The sequence below is a fragment of the Hemicordylus capensis genome, chromosome 9 (assembly GCF_027244095.1).
Source record: "Hemicordylus capensis ecotype Gifberg chromosome 9, rHemCap1.1.pri, whole genome shotgun sequence".
Lineage (NCBI taxonomy): Eukaryota > Metazoa > Chordata > Lepidosauria > Squamata > Cordylidae > Hemicordylus > Hemicordylus capensis.
In genome coordinates this window covers 32305572-32329092 of record NC_069665.1, presented here as the reverse complement: position 1 = coordinate 32329092, position 23521 = coordinate 32305572, and the positions used below count along the sequence as shown (strand labels likewise).

The 23521-nt window shown below is 58.7% G+C and overlaps 1 protein-coding gene across 8 annotated transcripts in view; it reads right to left on the bottom strand.

Annotated features, from left to right (window-relative positions):
- The window catches only part of ZFHX3 (zinc finger homeobox 3), a 236480-nt gene that overhangs the window by 22830 nt on the left and 190129 nt on the right, over positions 1–23521 (bottom strand). For 7 of the 8 annotated variants that reach the window (XM_053271179.1, XM_053271181.1, XM_053271180.1 and 4 more), the window contains 2 exons: positions 16555–16789; positions 3773–3880 (listed from right to left, as the gene is read on the bottom strand). In XM_053271179.1, the coding sequence (XP_053127154.1) occupies positions 3773–3880; positions 16555–16789 (343 nt within the window). The remainder of the gene's footprint in view (positions 1–3772; positions 3881–16554; positions 16790–23521) is intronic. The other variant, XM_053271185.1, reaches the window with a different exon arrangement.

The following is a 23521-nucleotide window of genomic DNA, read 5'->3' as shown; positions in this document are numbered from 1 at the left end:
ATCTCCTGACCCAGCAGCATAATGGAGGAGCCAATTACGTGATTATTAATTCATGCTGCTTTCCGTAAGCCGGGGGTTCTCATCTTGCTACATTCCGTAAACCAACTCGCCACCTGCCCCAGAAATTTACAATGGGACTCCTCCAAGTTTGCTCTCTCCATTGACCCCACCAGCTAAGGAGCCGACCAAGACTCCGGCAACTCTGGAAGTGGACGGCCTTCCAGCCAAGCGGCATTGCAGGAGGCATCTCAGGTGGCAGGCAGGGACATCAAAACCTAAGAGCAGCCCTGCGGGATCAGGCCCCCCAAGAAGGCCCATCTAGTCCAGCATCTTGTTTCACACAGTGGCCCACCAAAAGCCTCTGGGGAGCCCACAGGCAAGAGGCGAGGGCAGGCCCTCTCTGGTGGGAGGAAAGATGAGGAGGAGAGCTTGTCTCGTGGAGGCTGCTTGAAAGATGCTCCTACAGTGAAGCCAGAGCCACCCCCCCCCAAAAAAAAAGACACCTGGAGGGTGACATTGGGGCCATTCTCCTCCCTGCAGACCTTCAGGACTCTTATATTGTAGTCCACACAACTATGGCTAATATATTTGCAGAATAGATGCAAGAGATGGACCCAGAAAGGCAAGAGGTGAAGCCAAGCCAAACCCAGGAGGAAACTAGGTGGAAAGGGCACCTAAAACTGCCGCTGGACAAAGTCACAAGGGAGGCATAGCTGTCCAAAGGAGAAGCATCGTGTCTCAGTCCGTTTCGTAAAGAAACATGGACCAGGCGAGGTAACCATCAAGAGGTTGGAGAACTGCAGCCCAGGAGTAGCCACTAAGTCCAGTGCTGTTAAACAACATTATTTTATTTATTTATTTTATCAAGTTTGTATACCACCCCAAACGTTTGTCTCTGGGTGGTCTCTGGGCTGGCAACATCCAGTTGCTTTGATCATTCATGTATTTTGCATGACTGTAAGACGCTCTGAGGACCCAGTCTGGGTGGAAGAGGCCAGAGAGAAATGGTTTCTTCAAAGCAAACCTACAGAGCAGTGCTTGCCCTATCGGACACAAAAAGCAGGGTCAGCAAGAAGGGAAGAGGCAGGTTTGTTTCTGAAAAGTAAATCGGGAAACACACACTTCAAAAGCGAAGCCAACTGCTGAGGCGCCACCTTCTTGCTGAGTGCATGTCTCGCAAAAGGAAGCAGCAGGCGACGCGCACCCCCTGGGAAAGGCGATCCGGAGGAGCCCCGCGCTGCCACGGCCCCTCAGCGTCTTCCCCAGTGACCTCGCAAGGTGGTCCTTCAGAGCAGGGGCTGAATGGCCAGGCTGGCCTGGAGGAGCTGGAAATGGGGCCAAAGAGCGAGGGGAAGAGGAGGATGTCGGCAAGGGCACCGACAGCCAGGCACGGCGGGTCTCAGCGCTGGCCACAGAGGAAAGGAGGAGGAAGGCGCTCCAGAGGGCAGGCGGCTGCTCTTGAGCCGAGGGGGAAAGGCAACCACGGGAACAGAAGGCCATGTGGCGGGCGGCGGGTCTCCCAACAGCAGGACCCAGGAACGCCCTCCCGTACTCCTGACTGGCAGAAGATGCAGGACAGACACAAGGAGACCCTTCTTCTTCACACCGCGCACAATTCCACTATGGAATCTGCTGTCTCGAGAGGTGGCAACCACTGTTCTCTCTAAGGCATGCGCACATGCAGGCGCTCACCAGTTTTCGGATGTCCGCTCACTTCATTTCAGGTTGAATCAGGAAGGCCCCACTCTGAATGCAGATGGGACAGACACACACAGTGCCTGGATTCTGCCGCCCAGAACAAAACTCATTCCGCACAGAGATGGGGGGGGAAATTAGAGGGACCACTGGTGGCAATGCCCACTAATGGAGATGGCTTTAAAAGGGGATGAGACGGATTCATGGAGGAGGAGGAGGAGGAGAGGCATCACTAGTCAGGCTAGCTAATTGGAACCTCCATATTCAGAGGCAACCTACTTCTGAATCCCAATTGCAGGAGAGCCACTGTGGGAGAGGGGAGACTGCTTGCATCTGTTCATTGGCGCATCTGGTGGGCCACTGTGGGAAAGAGGAGACTGGACTAGACGGACCCACTGTGGTCTGATCCCGCTGCCGTCTGTGTACTTGCCTTGTGGCTCTCACAGAGGACATCGTGTGGAGAAGGAGAGGCGCTTCTTTCTTAACATATTTTTATACCTGTTTATGGATGAACACAGGAAGCTGCCTGATGCCGAGCCAGACCCTTGGTCCATCTAGCAAATTCTTGTCTGCACTGACTGGCAGCAGCTTCTCAGAGCTATAGCCGCCCCAGGTGGCACACGTGGGTCTCCCATTCAGGCACTGACCATATCAAGACCTGCTTAGCCCCAGCAAGGTGGCTGCATTGTGTGCCCTGAGATCATGTTCTGGGGCCACGGGCAACCCATCCCTCCATTCCGCCTTACCCCAGCCCTTCTCGGCCCCACCTCAGCAGACATTTCAGACCGCCTCGCTCTGGCGTGGCCTGCAGCTCTGTCCCCATGGCAAGCATCCCAGGCCCGAGAGACCCAAGGACCCAGCTCTCCAGAAGAAGGCCACAGCCCAGTCAGGGTCGGCCTGGCCTGCCTTTTTTCGCCCTCCTATTCTTGTAATCAGAAAGGCAGTGAGCCTGCAGGAATCATTCACAACAGCAGAAGCGATGCAGTAGCCACTGATGTTAAACATGTCGCACTCCATAACCACACCGTTCCGCCACCCTTTTCCAGCCCTGGGCAGTCCATTAATACCCCCCTTCCTAGCAATCTGCCACGGGTGCGGATTACGGATGCTTTGCTGCCCTTGACTGCTGTGCCAGGTGAGCCCTGCAGATGTTTCAAAAGAGGGAGCTCTTAAAAGCCCCCTGGACTGGTCCGCTACAACACTTGCTTCTTCAAGGCTCAGGGCCAGGACACACAAGGCTGCTGCACCTAGACACTTGCTTGTGCCCCACAGCTGTTTTCAACTCACCAATCAAGAGGTCCGTGACCCCCCCACCCTCCCCAAGAAAAACAGGACTCTTCTGCTCCGGGAACCTTTCTGAGAGAGGGACCACCGCTCCCTTCCCGGGGCTCACGGTCTCTCTTCGTTCAGAAGCAATCTCAGGACGAGGGACTCGATCCAGCAGGGCTGCTTTCTCCTTACACTCCAGGGCAATCTTCTCTTTCATTTTGTGCTTGTGTGTGATAAGCCCATGTTAATCAAGCACCTCTGATTCAAGGGCCGAGAGCTGTTCACGGCACTGATGGCTTCTCATGCATGCTGGACCCAGATGGCCTCCTGGTGCCGGCCACATCCAGAACTGGTCCACCAGTCAGTTCCTCTGCCGGGCCCCAGAGCCTCTGTGCCCTGCCGGCCTCCCTGGGCAGCCCCTACTCCCCCGGCTCTGAAGTTCGCCAAGATTTGGGTGCGTGGAAGAGTTCCCTCACCATTTCACCAGCCCCTCCCGGCTCCAAATATTAACTCTGGGCAATAAGAAGTTAAAGTCCTTGCAAAACTGAAATGCACATTATACTGTAGCTCACTTCTAGCAGACATTTCCGCCACTGGGCTCAGAAATGGGTCTGCGGAGGAAAGACCGCAGAATGGCTGGCACCCAGCTCTCACCTGGACGGAGAGAAGGAGCCAAGCGCCCTTGAAAACAGCCTCTTAACCCACAGTGGGGAAGGCTGGCTGTTTGAAGCAGAGCGACCCATGGGCATGGGGCGGGGGGGGGGAGGGAAGGGTGTCCTTCCACTGAGGGCAAGAGGCACCCACTCACCTGTCCATCTGCCCGGCTCCTTGTCAGCTGCACACTCAAGATCTTTCGCAGGCTCTTCTGGATCGGCAGCTGCCTCATGGGACCCTTCGGTGGCTTCAACGGGCTCCTCTGAGACAGAGCGAGAGAGAGAGCAGCATGTGAAGCCTGCAAGGGGCCTCCCGCGGCTTCCGCTCGCCAAGACCGGCTCCTGCCCGACGGCCTGCCCTCTGGGCGCCCACAAGACATGCTCCACAGACCCCCAGCTCCCGCAGGACTGCCAGAAGGGGTCTTTCTTGGGCCTGGTGCCTTGGCAGCTACGTGGCCAGTGCTGCCGTGGGAAGAGAACCACTGGCCAGCAGCTGACCAAGGCCCCCTCGGCCAAGGATGCTTCCCAGTTGTGGTGAGCCACCAAGAACAGGCCTCTGTGTGCTCCCATCAGCTGGATTAAGCTGGGCGGTGGGGGCACAAGGGTCTTTGCTGGCGCAGCTGGAACCTGCCATTTTGCACAGAGGATCCATGGCACGCGGTCAGCCCAACAGCCCCCTGTATGACCCCGACACATCCGCAGGAAGAGAGACCATGCAGGGCAGGGACTACCTGTTAGGAGGCGCCTGGAGCAACCATGGGCTCCCGAGCGGCTCTGGGTTTCTTGCCATTCCTTCCATAGCAAATTAGAAAAGAGGATCAAGGGCTAAGGCCCCGAAACGTGCAGCTGTAGGGAGGACAACCCAGAACCACGCTGGGCCTAACAAGCCCCTCCCAGTCCACCACAGGTTCCTGGGAAGCAAGCAGGAAAGCAGCACACCTCAGTTTGTGAACAGAAGGAGCAGCCTTCTACTCCAAGTCGGACTCCCACTTGGTCCACCGAGGTCAGTGTGGGCTACTCTGCCTGGCAGCAGCTCTCGCCAGTACATCATGGTACATCATGTTAGTTAAGCCAACAGAAGCCAAACTAGCTACCCTTGCCTAGTGGTTGGAGGGCACAACCCGTACCTCCCTGCATTTCTGTCTTCTGGCTCAAAATCTGCCCAGTCAGAACATCTTGAACAGCCTGGAGATGCTGCCACCAGGGACTCCCCCGGAGACCTGCTCGTGCAATCAATGCCCCTCCTCTCCCACGGCCCTCCCATCGCGGCACAAGCAAACAGTTGCCGCCACCAGTCAACACGGCCTCGGTCAGAAGCCCACCTGTCCAGCCAGCCCAGCCAGGCCTGGCTCTCTGCAGGATTCACCCCCGCCCACTCCCCACCCCAAGTTCCCCAGGGAGAACGGCCAGGCTCACACCAGCCTCAAGAGCACCCGCTGAACCAGAAGCCCTTTCCCTGCTCCCCGAGACAGGGCTCTGGCCGAGTCGAGCAAGCAGTGAAGCAAAGGCACTCCCTATGTGCATGGGGTCGGAAAGGGAGGGCCCAGGGAGAGGGGCGGTGCCACACCTGCTCCTCCCTGCTCAGGAGCCTCCATGGTGGCGTGCAGCAGCAGCAGCAGCAGCAGCAGGAGACAAGGGGAAGCCGCGGCCGGGACATGCCTCCCAGCTGCTCTCCGCCCCCGGTCAGAGAAGGCACGGGCTCCTCTCCTCTCATGCTGCTGATCGCCAGGAACTGGAGCCGGGGGTCCGGCGGCATCTTGGGGAAGGACCTGTCGGAGGGATCTGCCGAGAAAGCAGGACTCGGTGCTGCGAAGAAGCTGCCTGCCTGCCCCGGGGTGCCTCTGAAGGCCGCCCCCGGCTCTGCCCCCTTGGCCCTGCCAGTCCAGGGGACAAAGAGCTGGCTCAGAGCTGGAAAAGGAAGCTTCCCGACACCTGCCCCGTGGAGAGGAGGTGGCGGCGGCGGCAGCGGCAGCAGCAGCGGCGGAGGCACACTGAGCATTTCTGCAGTGCACACGAGTGTCCAAAGTACTACGGGGTGGGGGGGGGGAGAGGCTCCCAGGCCTTGGAATCCGCAGCTCTTGGGAGCCATCGCCCCTCGAGGCTGCCCTCCCTCCACGGAGCGCCCAGCGATGGCCTTGGAAACTCTCCCCACCCCACCCGCCGCCGCCTCTTTCCTGACAGCAACCCTAGGAAGTAGAGGAGCTGCACATGGGCGTCCTCTGCGCGGGGGGCTGGCCCCGGGCCCCCAAGCCTGAGCCTGCCCCCCACCCCCGCCCTTCACTTTCAGGGCTCCAGAGGAGGAGGGGGCCGCTGAGCGGGAGGCCCTTGCAGGGCCGGCAGCCACCGAGAGGTGGCACTCTCTGCGTGGAGAGCAGGGGGCCTCCGGCCGGCCAGCCCGGCTGGGCTCCCCTCCGAAGCATGTGGAAATAATAGACGTCTTCCAGCAAACTGTCTGGTTCAGAGGAAATAAAATAGGACATTCATAAGCAGTTACACCATCTGTCTTTATACCATCATCAACAACAACAGGGGGAAAAAGAGCTCTTTAAAATGGATGAAAGCCCAGCTTGACAGTAACCAGGAAAATGTGAGCTATGAATACCAATCACAGCAGAAAAATGATTAAAAAACAAGGATGTGGGCTGCACATTTCTCCCCTCCGCCTTGCGGCCTGGTTTGATTAGCCAGCTCCCCCACCTCCCGGGAACCTGCAGCTGCTGCCGCTCCAGCCGAGAACCTGGGGACGGGGTGGGCGGAAGGGTCCCTCCTTTGGGCAGGGAGAGCCTCCCGAGCCTCCCCTCCGGGCTTGGCCTGAGCCGAGGCAGGGTCCTCCGGGAGTAGCGGGTCCTCCCCGCTGCTGGGGCTGCAGAAAAGGCTCCCGGGGCCGAGCGCCAGCAGCAAGCCAGCCCTGGGGGGCACCTGGCGGACCTCTCCCGAGCCAGCAAACCGGAAAGAGGCACCCACTCCCCGTGGCAGCAGTGGGTGATCCCCACACCGGCTTCCCTGACACAGCCTCCGCTAGGGGCCAGCCCTGCAGTCCGAAGGTGTGGGGCAGCAGGACGTGGCGCCTGGTCCAAGCCCCCCCCCCGAGGGCAGAGCTCCCCCCTCTCTGGAGCTGCTGCCAGACCCTGGGAGGGTTTGCTGCCCACTAGCGACGGTGACCTTCTCCTGGCCAGTGACCGAGACACGCCCAGGATGCCAGCAGCACGGAAGGGGCCGCTGCAAGGTTCCCAGCCTGGGGGCACTGCTGCTGGCGCCCGCCCAGCCTCCTGGACCTGCTCGCGGCAGGCAGCCCAGGCAAGCCAGCCAACCCCAGGGCACCCGCATCTCTTCCCAGGCTCTGCTCCTCTGCCGGCCACCCACATGGCTTTGCGGTGGGACTGGGAAGCCCCGGAAACCTCCTGCTTTCCTCCCGGCAGAAATCCCAGGAGAGAAGAGCTTCCCCCGCGTGTGGGCCTTTGGGAAATACGACATTTGCCACTGAAGAAGAGGCCATTAGAGTTGAAACGCGTCTGGCGAGAGTATAGCCACGAACAGATCCTGGCAAAACTTTGTTATCCCTCAGCTAAAACAAGCCATGGGGAAGACTGACTTGGACATCTCCCATCTTATTGATGGACTTTTGGACTTTTTAATTGGATAGAGAGACCGTCTTCATGACTATGCTGTGAGTATACAGATACAGTTTTATGGACTGAGTTTTAGAATGCCCTACGTAACCGGACAGTGTTCTCCAAGGGTATAGTTTTATTAGAACTATATTAAAGCAGACGTACATATCTGGATTCTTTCTGGATGCCTCTCCCACCCGCCCGCCCGGCGAATCAAGCACAGCAGACAAGCCCCATTTCTGAGGAGGTGGAGCGCTCCCACCCAAGGCGGCAGTCCGGGGCAAAAGGCCCTTCCAGCCCCTGGAGGGGCTAGGCCAGGCCCCCAGCCCTCTGGGAAACGGCCAGGCCAGGCCAGGCTCTCCCCCCCAGCCACGTGCCCAGAGCTAACTGAGAGCCCCCATGCAGAGACGCTGGGCTTGGAGAGGAGGCGGCAGCAGTGAGGGGAGAGACACCCAGCCCGCTCCCCACTCCCCCTCCGCCCGGCACCGTTGTTCCAGGAGGCTCGAGAGCCGAGAAACATTAGCTGTCATGAACCACAATCAAATCGGGTTTGAAATATTTAGCAGTGGCTTGGAAAATGCGATGGTGCAGCTCTGACAGGCAAGATGGGCACAGACACCCATTTTCCATTATAATGGAAATATCCAGCCTGTTCTGAATATGTATAACCCAGAAAAATGTATTGATTTTTCATTCGGCATTAAAAAAATTGAAATACCCTGCAGCTGTCAAAAGCCTTTTGTTAAAAGCTCATCTTCCTGGAATGAGGTTTACCAGAAACAAGTTTTAATTGTACAGAGGAGGCTTGCTGCTGCTGCTGCTGCTGCGTCGGAGCACAAAGGGACCCCCCACCCCCAACCATCCAGAAAGGCCCCCGAGGATCGACACCCCCCCCGGCTGCTCCCTTCAGTGGACAGCCCAGTAATAATGCAGGCCCTAGCTCGGCGGGGGGGGGGGGGGAGAATGAATAGATGCAGAAATGCCACTGGGCTCCTGACTGCCAGGGCCTTGGGCAGAACAGCAACGCCACACAGTGGGTTGTGGCTCAGACATGGTCCAGTCAATCTCTCTCTCTCTCACACCCCCCCCACCTGCCCAGCTGGCACGCGCAGCACGCTGAGCGAAGGCGACCCAACCCGCCCCCCCCGCGGCAGCCAAGAGGAGACGCCAGACGTGGGTGCAGTGCAGGGGCCCGGGCCTCCTGGAACCTCTGCAAGCCTCTCCTGCCTGCACTGGCATTCAGCCACGCTGGGGGAGCACGGGATTAATCCTGACTGCTCTCCTCTTTGGCCACAAACTGGTGCCCTGCCTGGGATGGAAACAGGACTGGTGAAGAGGGCAGGTCGAGGAGCACTGAGCAAGGCCGGATCCCTTAAGCACGGGGAACACAGGCAGCTGCCACATACGGAGTCAGACCCTTGGTCCATCCAGCCCAGGACTGTCTACTGGCTCGACAGCCAGCCGGGGCAGCAAAGCCAGCCGGCTGCCTGGAAGGGCTTCCCCCTTCTCTGGCCCTCCTGGCGGACTCCACAGCAACCGGGGCAGCCACTCCGGGCCCTCCCTGCCCAGTGGTGGGCAAGGAAGAGCCCAGCAGCTTGGCCTCCGGCTCCCAGGGGAGGACCAGGCCTCCGGCAGCCGGCTGTGGGCGGCAAGGCTCCGCTCCCCCTGCACCAAGCACGGCTCGCTGGGAGCCCCAAGCAGGGCCTCTCCCGCGCAGCTCCTGGGCGCCTCTCGCATCTGGGACCGTCGTCTCCCGCAGTGAGCAGCAAGTCTGCCGGGCCGAGACGCTGCTGCTCCTCAGGCCCACCCAGCCCAGCACACGAAAGGCCCTCCCACGCGGGGATCGGACGCAGAGGGGCCTTCCGGGACCGGCCAGCCCCCCGGCAGCAGCTCCGAGCCAGAAGCGCGCGAGAGGGAGCCACAGGAACCTCTTGCAGGCCAGAGAGCCGCTCCGCCGCCCTCCAGCAAGACCCGGCCCAGGCGGCCCCCCCCGCCCAGCACGTACAGACCTTCCCGCCTCATTAGGTGCGTGGGGAGCCCTTCCGCGGCAGCCTGCAGAGCCCTATTGATCCGACACACACTCGGTGCCTCCAGAGTTGTTTATGATCAATATGCAAATGGCTCCTGGCATTGATCCAGTATTAATTTTCAATTAGGGAATCCACAAGGGGTCTCCCGGGGTCAATACCTCGCAATGCAAAGGACAGGCTGCAATGAAGTCTCCGGCTCGCCTCCTTCCGGGCAGCGGCACGCCGGCCCCCAAGGCGGTGGGCTGCCCTCGCGGCCAAGGGGGCCCTTGTGCTGCACGGCTGGCGGGGCTCCCCGGCCTGGGAAGCCACTGGCCCACCCTGGACCCCAGCAATGGCTCCAGAAGGACCGCAGGCCGCCATGCTGAAGGGCCGTTTCCGTACTCTCTGGCCGAAGTTCCACGGGCTCCCCACCTCCTCCTCCATCGAGCCGGCTCCGAGTGCTAGGAATGGGGCAGGACAGAAATGGCGCCTCTCTCCAGGGAGGCGGGAGGGAAGTCTGCGCTGTGGACGGGACAAGCCCAGCCCGAGGGAGGCGGCTTCCTCCGCAAAGAGGCCTCCACGCGCCCCACTGCTCCGAGGAGGGCTTCTCCTTCCGGGGACCCCTCCTCCCTCCCCCGGCCCGCAGTCTCCCATTCACTCTGCTAGCCAGCACATTAGCCACCCAGGCTAATTGGCTTACAGATAACATTAATTACCATGTTGCTCATTAATGGATGAAATCTTTATTGGTTTCATTGATCAGCAGGACTTGTTAGCAGGCCTAACCAATGGCAGCGGGAACAAGCTCTCTTATTGGCATCTCAATTAAAGCAATCAATTGCCGGCCAGCGGCTGCCACTCGCTTCCCTGCGCGGCAGAAGGTGGGAGCAGAGAGCCTCGCCAAGGAGCCCTCGGGGGGCCCAGGGCTCTCATGCGCGCTCTGGGGCAGCCTGCCCTGCAGCCTGCCCTGCAGCCAGCCCTCGTCCGCCAGCCATGGCTCGGCCTGCTCAGCATGTCACAAGGCAGGCAGGCGGCCGGGGAGCTGGCACGGCCAGACACACTGCTGCCTCCTGCCGGCCCCCCCCCCCGCCCCACAGAGAAAGGCCGGCAAGCCCCCAAACACTGCTCCATCCCCCCACTTGGCCAGAGGGCTGGCAAGCGCCTCCCAGGCGGGCCAGTGTGCACAAGTTCAGCACCGGAGGGGAGCCTTAGGGCAGTCAGACCACTGCAGGGCTGCAAGCAAGCCCCAACGGAGCCTTCGGGGCTCGCCCTCCCCAGCCCAGCCCAGGAATCCCCAAGAGGAGGACTGTTCTCAGGCCCAAGAGCAGGGCAGGAGAAGCCCCCCGGCCCGCACCTGGGAGCCAAGCGAGAGAATTCTCCCACCGAGGAGGAGGAGGAGGAGGAGGAGGAAGGGCCAAGGCCCGCCGGGGAGCTGGGGCAGAGTGCTTGCCCGCCCCCGCCCCCCCCCGGAGCTGGCACAAGTGCTGCGCCGGCTCCCAGGCGGGCATTTCCCCCGCCTGCGCCCTCCCTGCTAGGATGCTCATGATGGGCAAGGGGCTCCCTGCGTCCTGGGCTGCCCAGACCTCCCTCGTCTCTGAGGGCCTGCCCTTGGCGGACGGACGCTGAGTGAACAGGGCTGGGCAGCCCAGCTGACAACACAGGCCTGCAGGCCCATGAGCCCCCGCCCCCTGCCCCTCCCGCGGGATGGACTCCCCACTGACAGACGCCACAAGGGAAAGGGGTGCCCACTTGGCAGCCAGCCGGGAAGGAGAGCCGGGCTGGGCCACGGAGGCAGACCCTGCAGGCGCCGAGGAGCCCCCCGCTCGGGAACCTTGCCGGCTCCTCTCAGGTGCTGCTCAGCAGCCACCCGGCCTTCCTCCCGGGGATGATGCAACGTGGAGCTGCTTCCCTCAGAGCATCACATCGCATCAGGGCGAACTTGCAACTCTGGGAAGGCTCCAATCGTTGCTAGTCCAGGGAATAACATCACAAAAGTACTTTTTAAACTAATTACCCAGATTCCAAATTGCTGCCCTTAATGAGTCTTCTTGCTGCCCAGAACTTAGGAGAGAAAAAGCTACCTTCGGAGCACAGTAATTACCGCTTTCCCTTTCAAACTTCTAACTGGAGATCAATGCTGCATTTTAAGACGCATTGATTTACAATTAGCCTGGCTTTCCTGCTAAAGTGTTTCCAAGCAGAGTTTACTTTTATTTTACTCTGAAGTCTCAGAGATCTGGCTTTCGGATTCCACATCCTCCTCATGAGACAGGTACTGGGGACTCAGACAAGAGGCCCATGTGTGTGGGTGGGCAGGCAGGAGAAGTGAGGGCCACGTTGCGGCTGGAAGAGGAGAGAAGAAAGCCGGGCAGCAGAGCGGCAGCCTCATCAAGGCCAGGGCTGCGGGCTGCAAGCTTTCCCCTCCCGCTTTCCAGTGGCAGCTGCTCTCCGTGGTGGAGGGATGCTCTGGGCACCTGTGCCAAGCCGAGCCGAGGGGCAGGGCTGAGCTCCTGCATCCACGCCCCGCAGAAGGGCATCAAGACGGCAGCCTCGCCTCCCCTCCGCCTCCGGAGTCCTCCTGCTCAGAGGGGCCACGCGCAGGCTTGGCCGCCCCCACAGCACCTGCCAGCGCTCTGACAAGCAAGAGGGCCAAGTGGCACGGGGCTCACATCTGAGCAGGCAGGGATCTGGCTCAGCGGCCCCACAGTCGGGGGCGGCCAGCCTTCTCAGCTCATGCAGCTGGCCAGACCCTCCGCTCTCACTTGGGAAGCGCCATGCAGGCTTCTAGAGGTTATGAAGAGAGGTTTGCAAACAGATAAGCAGTTGTCAGCAGAAGACTATTTCGAAACTGGCTGCTTCTAAAATAGAGGGGGGGGGGTGAGCGTGGGTGTGACGGGGGAAAGGTCTGGAGGGCTGCCCTCCTCCTATCCCACACACTCAGACGTCGGCCTGCAGGCCCTTCCCTTCCTCCCAGGCCACCACCCCTCCTCTGCCCACACACGCGGAGCCCTTTCTCACGACAAGTGCGGGAGTGCGACCCGATTGGCGGGGAGGGAACCCGGAAGCGCTGAGCTCCCCCGACACAAGCAGGCTGACTTCCTTGGGCAGGCGCATCGCCCGCCCAGACGAGCACCGACTCCTGCCAGTCCCCGCCCCCCCCCGGGCCAGGACCAGAGCGCCGATCATGGGGACCCCCTCCCCTCCTCAAGGCCGCCAGCTGCGGCTGCTGGCGCACACATGGGCGCACACTCGCCTTCCTAACCCCGTTTTGAGGGGAGGCGTCATCGGCGGGTTCTTAGCTGGGTTTTGCACACACATGTAAATAGTCTGACTGGATGCTGTAAAAAGTGATCTTAAATAAAATCTTTCCCCTGAACACACACACACAGCACAGTTGCACACACTGCACTGACATTTGAAAAAGCCATTCTGGACATGGGCCGATGTGAAGCTCTAGCTACGCTCCATATGAATGGGTTGCTCCCCGACATTCAAAATATGCATGACCAGAAACACCTCAGCCAAACACCAGGACAGAGTCCCCCTTTGACCAACGCAGACCTCGCCTGCATCGCAGCAGCAGCAGCTCCAAAGGGAGGCCCCCTTCGGCCGCGGCGCCCGTGATCTGGCTGGTGGAGGGCATCTGCCCAGCCAGGCTCAGCCCTGCGTGCGAGTGGCAGAGAGGAGCCAGGCGGCACTCCAGTGTCCCCTGCAGCAGGGATGCCCAGATGTTGTTGACTACAACTCCCATGATCCCCAGACAGCCCCTGCAGCTGGAGATGCTGGGAGCTGTAGTTGTCCACAGCAGCATCTGGCAATCCCTGTTCCAGAGAACACTGGCAGACCCCCACCCCACCGGCTAAGACGAGCCAGAAAAGCTGCTTAGGTCCGTTTAAAGAAGCAGGGGAAAGTGCCCTTAAAGCCTCAGGAAATGACAGCCCAGCAAAAGGGAGCAGCCTGGAGTTGGGGAAGAGGCCCGTTCATTCTGAACAGCCCTCCTAGCATGTGGCAGGATCCCTTTCTGCACTCCCGGCCCCCTTGGCCTCAGGGGAAGAGGGGCGGGGGGACGAGCCCACCAGCTCCCCACCCCCCAGGCACAGCAGGGCCTCATCCTCCCCAGCCCAGCCCTTTCCGGAGCTTCCCGCCTCGGAAGGGAGGTCCGGGAAGCCCAAGGAGTGGCATCGCCTGCCCCCCCCCGCCCAGGCCGCCCACTGGCAGCACGCGAGGCCAAGTCTGCCCCGGAGGTGGCAAGAGCGAGGCGCAAGGTGTGGGGTGGCCGGCTGCCAGGGGAGCCCCACTCAGCGAGGGCCAGCAGCCAAGCCGTCCTCGGGGTGAGGAGGGCTGCGAGGTGGAGGCCAAGAGCAGCCCCCTGGCCGGCCCGGGGGCGAGCAGGAGAGGCCATTCTGCACAGAGAGAGGCGGCCCGACTCCTGCCGCGGCTTCCTTCATCTTGGAGGGACAAAAGGGTTAATGCAGGAGCCACTCCTCGGCAAGGGGAACTCAAGCGACACTGATGTGAATCAATGTTCCTTTTGTGAACGCATTACTTGGCAGAAACTGGCTTTCTGGAGCCCCCTTAAACGAAGCCAGCAAAACAAAAAAAGGTGGGGGGGAGGGATGTCCTTCAAACAAAAGGATGAGGTGAAAATAAAGAGAGAGACTCGCCTGCACTTTATTCCCTTTCATAGAGGCAAATGCATTTGGTGCTTTTTATACATTAATCAATCAATAGCACTGACTGTACATCAGCAGTGCAGCCAAGTTATGAACGACCTTTCTGGCAACGAGGACACTTCCAACGCTCACAAGACGACTCAGAGCTCTGTCGGCAGGAGTCCTCCTCGGAGGCAGGCACCCCATGGATCGGGGCAGCTGGGGCAGCTGCCCCCGGCACCCAGGTGGCTTGTGGAGGCCTCCCACCCAGCACACCGCCATGGGCAGCAAGCCCCGGAGGCCGCCCCTCTGGCAAGCCAAGGTTCCCCAGCAGGCTCCTCCTCTTGCTTGGTCTGGGGCAGCCTCTGGGCACCAGCACAGCTTCAAAAACCGCAGGCGGGGGGCGGCGGCGGCGGCACACCCCCTTGCCACCCCGGGCAGCGTAAAACCAGAAGTGGCCCATGCACATGCGCCCGTCTGTGTCGCGGCACCTTCCCTGGCGGCCATCTCTAGCCCAAGTCCAAAGCAAGGGGGCGGCCTTCCAAGGAGCAGGAGGGCATGGCTTGGCCTCTGCTCCAGCTCCGGGGAGCCAATCCAGAGCGGAGGGGCACGAGAGGCCCAGGCCAGGCCAGGCCAGGCCAGGCCAGCTCAGCACTGGGATGACTGCCCAACACGACCCACCGGAAGAAGGAGCTCCCTTTCCCCAGCAGCAGCAGCAAGGCCTTGCAGACCAAGATGCAGCCAGCAGAGGGAGCCCAACGCCCTGCCAAGCTTCCCCGCTCGGCAGTCTGGCAGCTGGCTGCTCCTGAGCTGGTGGGTTCAGGAGGCAAGGAAAACATTCTGGAACCAGTCAGCAGCTGGAGCTTCCTCTCTTGCTGCTTAATGAAAGCCATGAGCTGCCGATGACAAGTGTCTGGTGGAGGGAGCAAGCCAGCCAGCCGGCCTCGACGAGACGCCTGCCACGTTTCAGAGCCGCGGCAGCGGCAGCAGCAGCAGCGGCAGGCCTGCCCTCCATCTGCCACCCTCTTTGCGGCAGGCACTCCTCCGGGAGACTCCTGAAACCGGGCGCCACAAGCAGGGAGGCCTTGGGGGCTCTTCCCCCTGCCTCTTGCAGCCCCTGCCCTCCCGCCACCGCTGAACCAGGAAGGGAAGCAGAGAACGAGCCAGCCCTTCAGGTCTGCTGAGACCACCTCATCCACCGGCTCAGAAGCCGAGCACGGCGGCCCCTTCTGGCACAGAGGCAGGCTCCTTTCTGCAGCAGCCAAGAGACACGGCCCGAGGAGGACCCCAGCCGGCCAGCCGGCCGGCCACAACAAGCAGAGGGGGCAAGGGGGCAGCGTCTGGCCGCCCCAGACCAGAAAGCCGCCCTTTCACCTCCCAGCCTGGTGCAGAACAAGCCCCAGGAGGGCCCCGCCCAAGCCCGCCACGCTCTGCCAGCAATCGGAGGGAACTCGGGCACCACCCCTTGCCCCGGGGCTCGTGACTGCTCCAGCCCTGAGTGGGGAGAGCAGGAGGCGCCCTGCAGCGGGGGGCTGCCCGCACCCCCCACCCCACCCGCAGCGCCTTCCGAGGGGGCCCTTCTGCCTGCTCCCCCCGCTACAGAAAAGAGACAGGCAAGGCCTGGGTGCTTTCCAGAGAGCAAGCCTTACGGCGCAAAAGGTGATGTCAACGGCAAGGTTTTGTGTGCCCAATTCAGACCGCAGTTGAAATCGGTTGTCATCTACAGCGGGGAAATGCAGCTATTTTTCTGCGACACACATGCAGCGTTGTAGGGCTACAACGCAGCAACAACATCCAAACAGCACGGAGACCGCACAGGCAGTGCGGAAGCACACTTCCGGGAGCCCCCTGCTCAGCCTCTCCTCCGCTTGCCCTCCACAGAGCCGTGCTGCCCGGACTCACTGGCCCTCCTCCTCCTCCTCTGAGCTGCCCCCCTCTCAGCCTCTCCTCCTCCGGAGAGACTTCTCTCCCCCAGTCAGGGCCGAGGAAAGGAGGAAGCGACGGCACCAGGACCCAAAGACCCCTCCAAGGAGCACCAAGCAGAGCAGTTGGGACTTGATGGGGGAAAGGAACTGAGGAGTCGAACTAGACGGAGGGAAGTCTTCCCCAAACGTCCAGGGAGCTGTCCTCTAGCATCTTCTCTCCGACGGAGGATGTGGAAGCTCCCTTTTCTCTGGGCCCTGACGGAAGCAGGCCACCCACCACTGGGCCCGGGGCTGCAAACACCTCCTCCCGCAGAGGCCACTCCGGGAGCGAGGCCTGGCCCCTTGGCTTTTGCAGCCAGGCAGGGTTGCCGCCGGCCTGACCCACACAAAGCGCACCGGACGGACGGCAGCCGGGGGCAAGAGCAGCCTGCTGACTTTGCTGCCTGCTCAGGCCGCTCCTGGCTGGCGCCTGCTGGGACAGCACGCAGGAGCAGAAGCGCCAGGGAAGCGGGCAAGCAGCCTCCCCGCCCGGCAAAGGGGGCCCGAGGAAACCCCAGCCCAGGCCTCCACACCCCAAGGCCGGCCGCTCTGCAGAGCCCGCCTGGCTGACGGGGGTCCCCAGGACACGCGCAGCCTGGGTGAGGGCCAGCCTCCCCAGCGCCACCTTCCAGGGGGGGGGGCAGCCTTTCGAAAGGGGCAGAGCATCCACCCCCTGCCAGAGCCAGCTCCCTGCCACTCACCAGCATCAGGCGCAGGGCACTTCTGGATGGTGAAGATCTGGCCCAAGTCCTCCTCCTCCTCCTCGGGAAGGCCCTTCTGCAGGCGCTGCAGCTTGCGCAGGCTCTCGCTCCGCTGGTGCTTCATGGAGCGCACGTGCTGGATGAGGTTCAGCTTGGCCTTGGTGGAGTAGCTGCAGAGGGCACAGTGGTAGGAGCAGCCGTCACCCTCCACGCCGCTCTCGTGGTGCTGAAGGTGCTGCAGGGGGAAAGCGGAGGAGCCCACCGTGAGCAGCGGCAGGGCAGAGGCCACGACCCCAGGGGCCGCCACAGCAGAGGCGAGGGGCCTCCTCTGCACACAGGGCGGGTTGGGGGAAGCCGCTCGTGGTCAGAAAGAGCCAAGTCGCCGGGAGGCAAAGTCCCTGCAGCCCCCAGGAGTTCAAGGGGCCCCAGAGCCCTGTCTTTACTAACGGTGAATATGGATTTTCTCTTTTTTGCCGTAACCATAATTTAGACTGTGTTTAAACCGGTCAGAGTTGAACCAGTCTACATGACGATTCCGGCAACCCTAACTGGTCCGGTTACAGTTGCCGCCGACTCGCTTGGTGGTGACTCGGGGCCTTCTTTGTGGCTGCTCAGGGGCTCTGGAATCAGCTCCCTGCTGAAATAAGAGCATCTCCTTCTCTGCTGGTTTTCAGGAAGGCCCTCATGACTCACCTGTTTCCCCAGATGTTTAACTGAAATTTTAATGTTTCTTATTCTTCGAGATTTTTTACCTGTTTTATGAATTCTAACTGTTTTATATTGTTTGTATATTATGTTTTAACTTGTACACCGGCTGGAGATTTCTGTATCAGGCGATATAGAAACAGGACAAACAAATGTTTTCTTTGTCTTTGATGATATTTATAAACTGCCTAACAGCAAAATCTCAAGGCGATATACACCACTGAAAACAATAAAATTCAAACACAATTAAAACAATTTTAATTGTTTTAAAAATAATAAAATTTTAAAAATTGTTTTAAGGAAAACATTTAAAACCAGTTAGGTGAATCTGGCTGCTGCATTCTGCGCCAACTGCAGTTTCTTTGTAACTCCGTACAAAGGCAGCCCCACATACAGCGCACGGCAGAAGTCTAGCCTGGAAGTTACCAGCATGTGTGCCGCTGCTTGGAGGTGGCTTATCTCCAGAAATGGAAGGGTGGCAAAGCTTTTCTACTATCTCAGCGGTTCCAGCGGGGATGGGCTGCCGCCCTGAGGTGCCTCCCAGGCGAGCAGAAGCGCAGCTGGGGAAGCCAGGCCCCCGGTGCCTTTCGGCTTCAGCAACACCTGAGCTCAGGTTCAGCCAAGCCCCTGGCCTGCCTGGCAGCTCTCTGCACTTGGGAAAAAGCAGAGCCGGCCAAGCAACGGGGGCTCAAGTCCCTGCCTGGGGCTCGGGGGGGGGGGGGCACGAGGAGGAAGAAGGCCCCGCCGTTGACTGGGCAAAGAGGTGCAGCTCCCCTCTCTGGCGGGGGGAGAGCAAGAGCCTCCACTGAGCCTCCCCCCTGCCAACACGGCTCTCGCTGGTGTCTACCTTCTGTGTAGTTTTAGAAGGGGAGCTCTTTTGGAACAGAAAGCCAGGTTTCTCCTTTTTCTAGGTGAACAGCTTTGAGAACTTTTCTTTAAGCGATAGGAAGATATTAATAAAATTCACAATTAAATCATCTTCTTCTTATTCTTATTATTTTTTAAAACCAAGCCCGGGTGAAAGGGCAAGTCTACAGCAGGCCGGAAGGAAAAGCTCTTGGCACAAGAGATGCTTCTTGGCTCGGGGCCTGCCTGCCGCCCTCCTCCCCCGCATGCCTGCCCGGGAGCCCCCTCCGGCAGCTGCTCCTCAAGAGCAAGCCTTCCCCGCCAGCTTGGCACCCTCGGCGTGAGCTCCCCTGCAGGCATCCACCTGCAGCCCAGCGCAAGGGCAGCCTGCCATGCAGAGCCCCCCCCCCCCGCCCCACTGGGCCCGTCGTCTGTGGCCACTCGGCTCCCCCCAAACCTGCCACTGGCTTGGCCCGCCGGCTGGCCTCAGGCTTCAGTTCACAAGGCTCGTTGTTCCCCACCCCACCCCCGGACTACCGACAGCCTCTGGGGAGACGAGCTCGCCCACGGCAGCCCCCCAGTCACTCCAGTTTGAAAAGACGACTCCTCCAGCTCATCTGGACAGAACGCCCAAAGGAGGAGGAGACTAAATAGGACGTCTCAGATGGGAGGAATGCAGCCTAAGGGAAACATTCCTCGTTCGGGGCTCCCAGAAAAGCCAGCCAGTTTCTGATGGGGCACACGAGTAAATTCCAGACACCTGGAGGGGCTCAGCCGCTCCTGGGGCCTCTGGACCAGGCACCCCAACCACCACACAGGCTGGCCAGGGGGATCCTGGGGTGCAGTGCTGGCATCTCCAAAGGGCCAAGGGCCACGCAGGGTGAGGGGGCTGCGTGGAGCTCCAGGAGTCCACTTGGAATGGACTGGGTCCGCTGGGAGGAGCACAGGCCAGCAGCTGAGGCTGCAAAGTAACCCTCTAGCCCTGACCCGCAAGGGTCTTGCTTAGACAAGTGCCCTAATTCTGCCCGGAGTGCAGGGTGCCATGGAAAGAGATGCACACTTGAGCTAGATGTCTTTGTCATGAACCCGCCTGCCTATTAAGGTCATTCAGGGAGGTCAAGTTACGGTTGCCACCGGCTCATCTAGAGGTGACGCGGGGCCAGGCCTTCTCTGTGGCTGTCCCGGGACTTTGGAATGCACTCTCTGCCAAAATAAGAGCATCTCCATAAGAACAGCCCTGCTGGATCAGGCCCAAGGCCCCTCTAGTCCAGCATCCTGTTCCTGCAGTGGCCCACCAGATGCCTCTGGGGAGCCCACAGGCAGGAGCTGAGGGTGTGCCCTCTCTCTTGCTGTTGTTCCCTTGCAACCGGTATTGAGGACATTGTAGGCCTGGAGAAGGTGCAGAGGAAGGCAGCCAAGATGATCAGGGGCCTGCAGCACCTTCCTTATGAGCAAGGCTGCAACACCTGGGGCTATTTAGTTTAGAAAAAAGACAACTGCGGGGAGACATGACAGAGGTCTATAAAATCATGCACGGTGTGGAGAAAGTGGAGAGAGAGAAATTCTTCTCCCTCTCACATAACTCTAGAACCAGAGGTCATCCCATGAAATGGATTGCCGGGAAATTTAGGACCAGCAAATAGAAGTAGCATCATGCCTCTGAGGCTGGGGGTGGCCCACAGCCACCAGACTAGTAGCCATTGATAGACATGCCCGCCATGAATTTGTCCAAGCCCCTTTTAAAGCCATCCAAGCTGGTGGCACCACATTCCATGGCAGAGAATTCCATTATGCATTGTGTGGAAAAAGTACTTCCTGTTGTTGGTCCTAAATTTCCCAGCCTTCAGTTTCATGAGATGAACCCTGGTTCTAGTGTTGTGAGAAAGGGAAAGAAATTTCTCTGTCCACTCTCTCTACTCCATGCATAATTTTATACACCTCGATCATGTCTCCCCTGTAGTACTCTTTTCAAAACTAAAAAGTCTCAGATGCTGTAGCCTTGCCTCATAAGGAAGGTGCTCCAGATCCCTGGCCATCTTGGTTGCCCTCTTCTGCATCTTTCCAGTTCTACAATGTCCTTCTTAAGATATGATGACTAGAACTGCACACAATACTCCAAGTGTGGCCATACCACAGATTTGTACAAGGCCATTATAAGACCTGCATTCTTATTTTAAACCCCCTTCCTAATGATCCCTAGCGTGGAATTTTCCCTTTTCACAGTTGCCATGCATTGAATTGACACTTACAACTGTCCACCATGATCCCAGGATCTCTCTCCTGGTCATTTTCCAGACTACGAGATTTGCAATGGTTAAAGTGTTACAAAGTGCAGCGGAATTAGGCAGCAGTTTGAAACTGTAAGCACGGCAGCTTCGATGCAGTTATCTATGCAACATGACAGGGTTTTGGCCAGCCGTATTGCTTGCCACTGCAGCGGATTTTCCAGGCAACAGATGTCCATATTCCACCTGGATCAAATTCACTGCCATCCCCCACTCCTCCATTTCCAGCCAATAGGGTTGTGGAGGGGGTGGGGAATTGCTGACACGACAAACTCTTTAAAAAATCCCCCCAGTTGGTGCTTTTGTGCAAAGGTGCAACAACTTTGAGCAAGCAGAAGCAATGAACACGTGGGGCGTGAGACCAATCGGATCAAAAGCCAAGGATGAAAGCGGAAATGAAACAGAGCGGAAATACATTAGATATATTTTTTTAAAAGAAAAAGAATCAGCTTTACATATCAAATTCCAAAGACAAATGTGACCGAAACCTAGGACCAAATGCAGAAATGAAAAACCAAGAGGCGACAAGAAAAATATATTGTGTGGCTTTACATATCAACAGATCCTCGATCGGCCGAACGAGCCAGCAAATCCACAGCGGGAATGTGTCAACAAGAATAAAAAGTCTTAATGAAAAGCATGAGCAATCGAAATCAAAAGCCGAAAGCAGACGAGAAACAAGATGCACCCTTGGACAAGAGTGCACCATTGCGGGTTGCACCCTTGCACAAGAACATAACATAATTTTACATGAACGGCAACATTATTTCAGGAATGGGCGGAAAGGGGCTTTAAAAACCCGGCAAATCCAAGTGAACCGTCGAGACTGCACCACGCTGCAACGCGTCAAACATGGGGCAAGCCTCCGTACAAAGGAAAAACACAGCACTTTCCTGTAACAGTTTTACATTGTCATAGGGCCAAAACACATCAATGAAACCTGAATCAAGGCATCGTAAATATGGATGGCACCCTGGGGACAGTGCAGCGTCCGCAATGTCACAACATGAGAAATGCGGAGGGCACTTTTAATGGACATGTTGCGAAACTGTTGCAGCGTGTAATCTGGAAAACACCCAGGTCAGTCACTGAGAGCTCAGACCTCATCGATGTGGACGTGGTCCCCCACCACCACTGCAATAATGCATCACTTGCCTACACTGAACCACATTTGCCATTTTGTCGCCCACTCACCCAGTTTGGAAAGATCTTTCTGGAGCTCCTCACAATCTGCTTTGGATTTCACTACCCTAACTAGCTTAGGGTCATCTGCAGATTTGACCATTTCAATGGTTTCCCCAACTTCTAGATCACTTGTGAACAATGATCCATTCTGTTCATAGATCACTGAACAGTGACTCTTAACAACAAGTTAAGAGCACTGGTCCCAGTACAGATCCACCTCTGATTGCTTTTTAAAAAACCCTTCGGACACTCCTGTTTTCTCAGGTTTTTAATTAAAATTAATTTTAATCTGTTTAATTGTTTTTCTCCTGTGAAATTATTTTAATTGTTTCGCTCTGTGAATTGGATAGGAATACATTGAATTTTATTCTTCCACAGAATCAAAACAATTAAAAAGAGTTTTAATTGTTTGTCTTCATTTGTATATTGTAATTTGGATTAGGTACACCACCTAGATGCATATATCAGGCAGTATATAAATATGATAAACAAACAAATGTCAGTTCCCCTCCTAGTGGGACCAAAGGGCCTTTAGCAAAGGGGGGCTGAAAGCGGGGGTTACCAGATGGCCACTGCTCGGCATCACTGGGATCCAGAGCAGGCCACGTGGCAACTGCAAGGGGGTCGCCACTGGCCAAACAAGCACACTGCTCCCACGCACTGCCCCCTCACTCCCCCCCCCCCCCCGTGACTGGCTGCAGTTCCCAGGCGTCACATTCTCCCTCCAGAGGCTTCGGGACAAGAGCAGATTTGTCCAGGCTAAGGGGGTTCGGCACCTGGTTGGTAAGAAGCACCCCCCGACCTCCACCCCGCATGCAAGCCCATGCTCAGGGCCTTCCCGAAGGCACCCACAGCTTCTTCACCAAGGAGTGCTTGCCAGGGAGTTCCAGATGGGCTAAGCGGCAAGGCGGCCCCAATGCCGGGCAGGAGAAGATGCCCCAAGGAAGGACGCGCTGGAGGGCCCCAGGCTCCTCACACCACCACCACCACCACTTATATTCTGCTCTCCAACACACACTCTCAGAGTGGTCTGCACAGAAAAACAAACCACCCAGAAGTCTGTGGAGCACCGAGGGCAGCCAGCCACGAGGCAGAACCGTGCCGCTTGGCAGGGCAGCCGCTCCTTTCCCCCTGCACCTTGAGCTGATGCAGGGAGGCGGGAGGTTTCCCCACCCATTTCACAGGCCTACCTGCCGGCAGACTGCATGTATTGGGAAATGTCTATACCGCCTTTCATTAAGACAGTCTCAAGGCCGCTTACAAAACCTTTCAAACAATAGGAGACGATTGCCGGGGATCCCCCGACGGGCCACAGGCTGCTGCCAGAGATCGGCCCGGCACTCGGGAACCTCCCCTCCCAGTGCGGCCGGTGTCCGTCCCTGCCGGCCAGGAAGCCCTGGAGGTGGCTGCTTGCCCCGCAAGGAGCGTCTGCCTGGCCCCCACAGGATAACAGCGCACCCTCACTTGAGGACAGCAAGTCGCCGCGGGATTGGGGGCCACTCACGGGAGAGCTCAGCCGGAGTTCTCACGAGACTTACCCCACCTGTCCAGGGTGATATAAACCAGAGCTGGCCAGGGCGGAGGGCCCAGTCCAGGAGGAGGCGCTCGGGGGCCCCCTTGGAGAGCTGGTGTCCTCTGTTCCCGGGGGCAGTGCGTGAAGGGCACGGAGTGACGGCTGGTGCAAGAGCGCTCCCCCAGTGGCCATGATTCTGAGGCCAGCTGGAACCCTCGACAGCACAACTATTAAAACCACACAATAAAGATATAACACTGGGGTATAAAAATACGAGCCTAGTCAAAAGTTGAAAAAACATGCACAATCTCTCTCTATAAAGTCGAACGTCTGTCTGTTCCCTATACATTCCCCCACCCTTTGAGCTATTGGGGCCACAGGTTGCAAAGTGACTGCCTAGAACCCTACGAGTAACAGAGGGTCCCCGGGAACC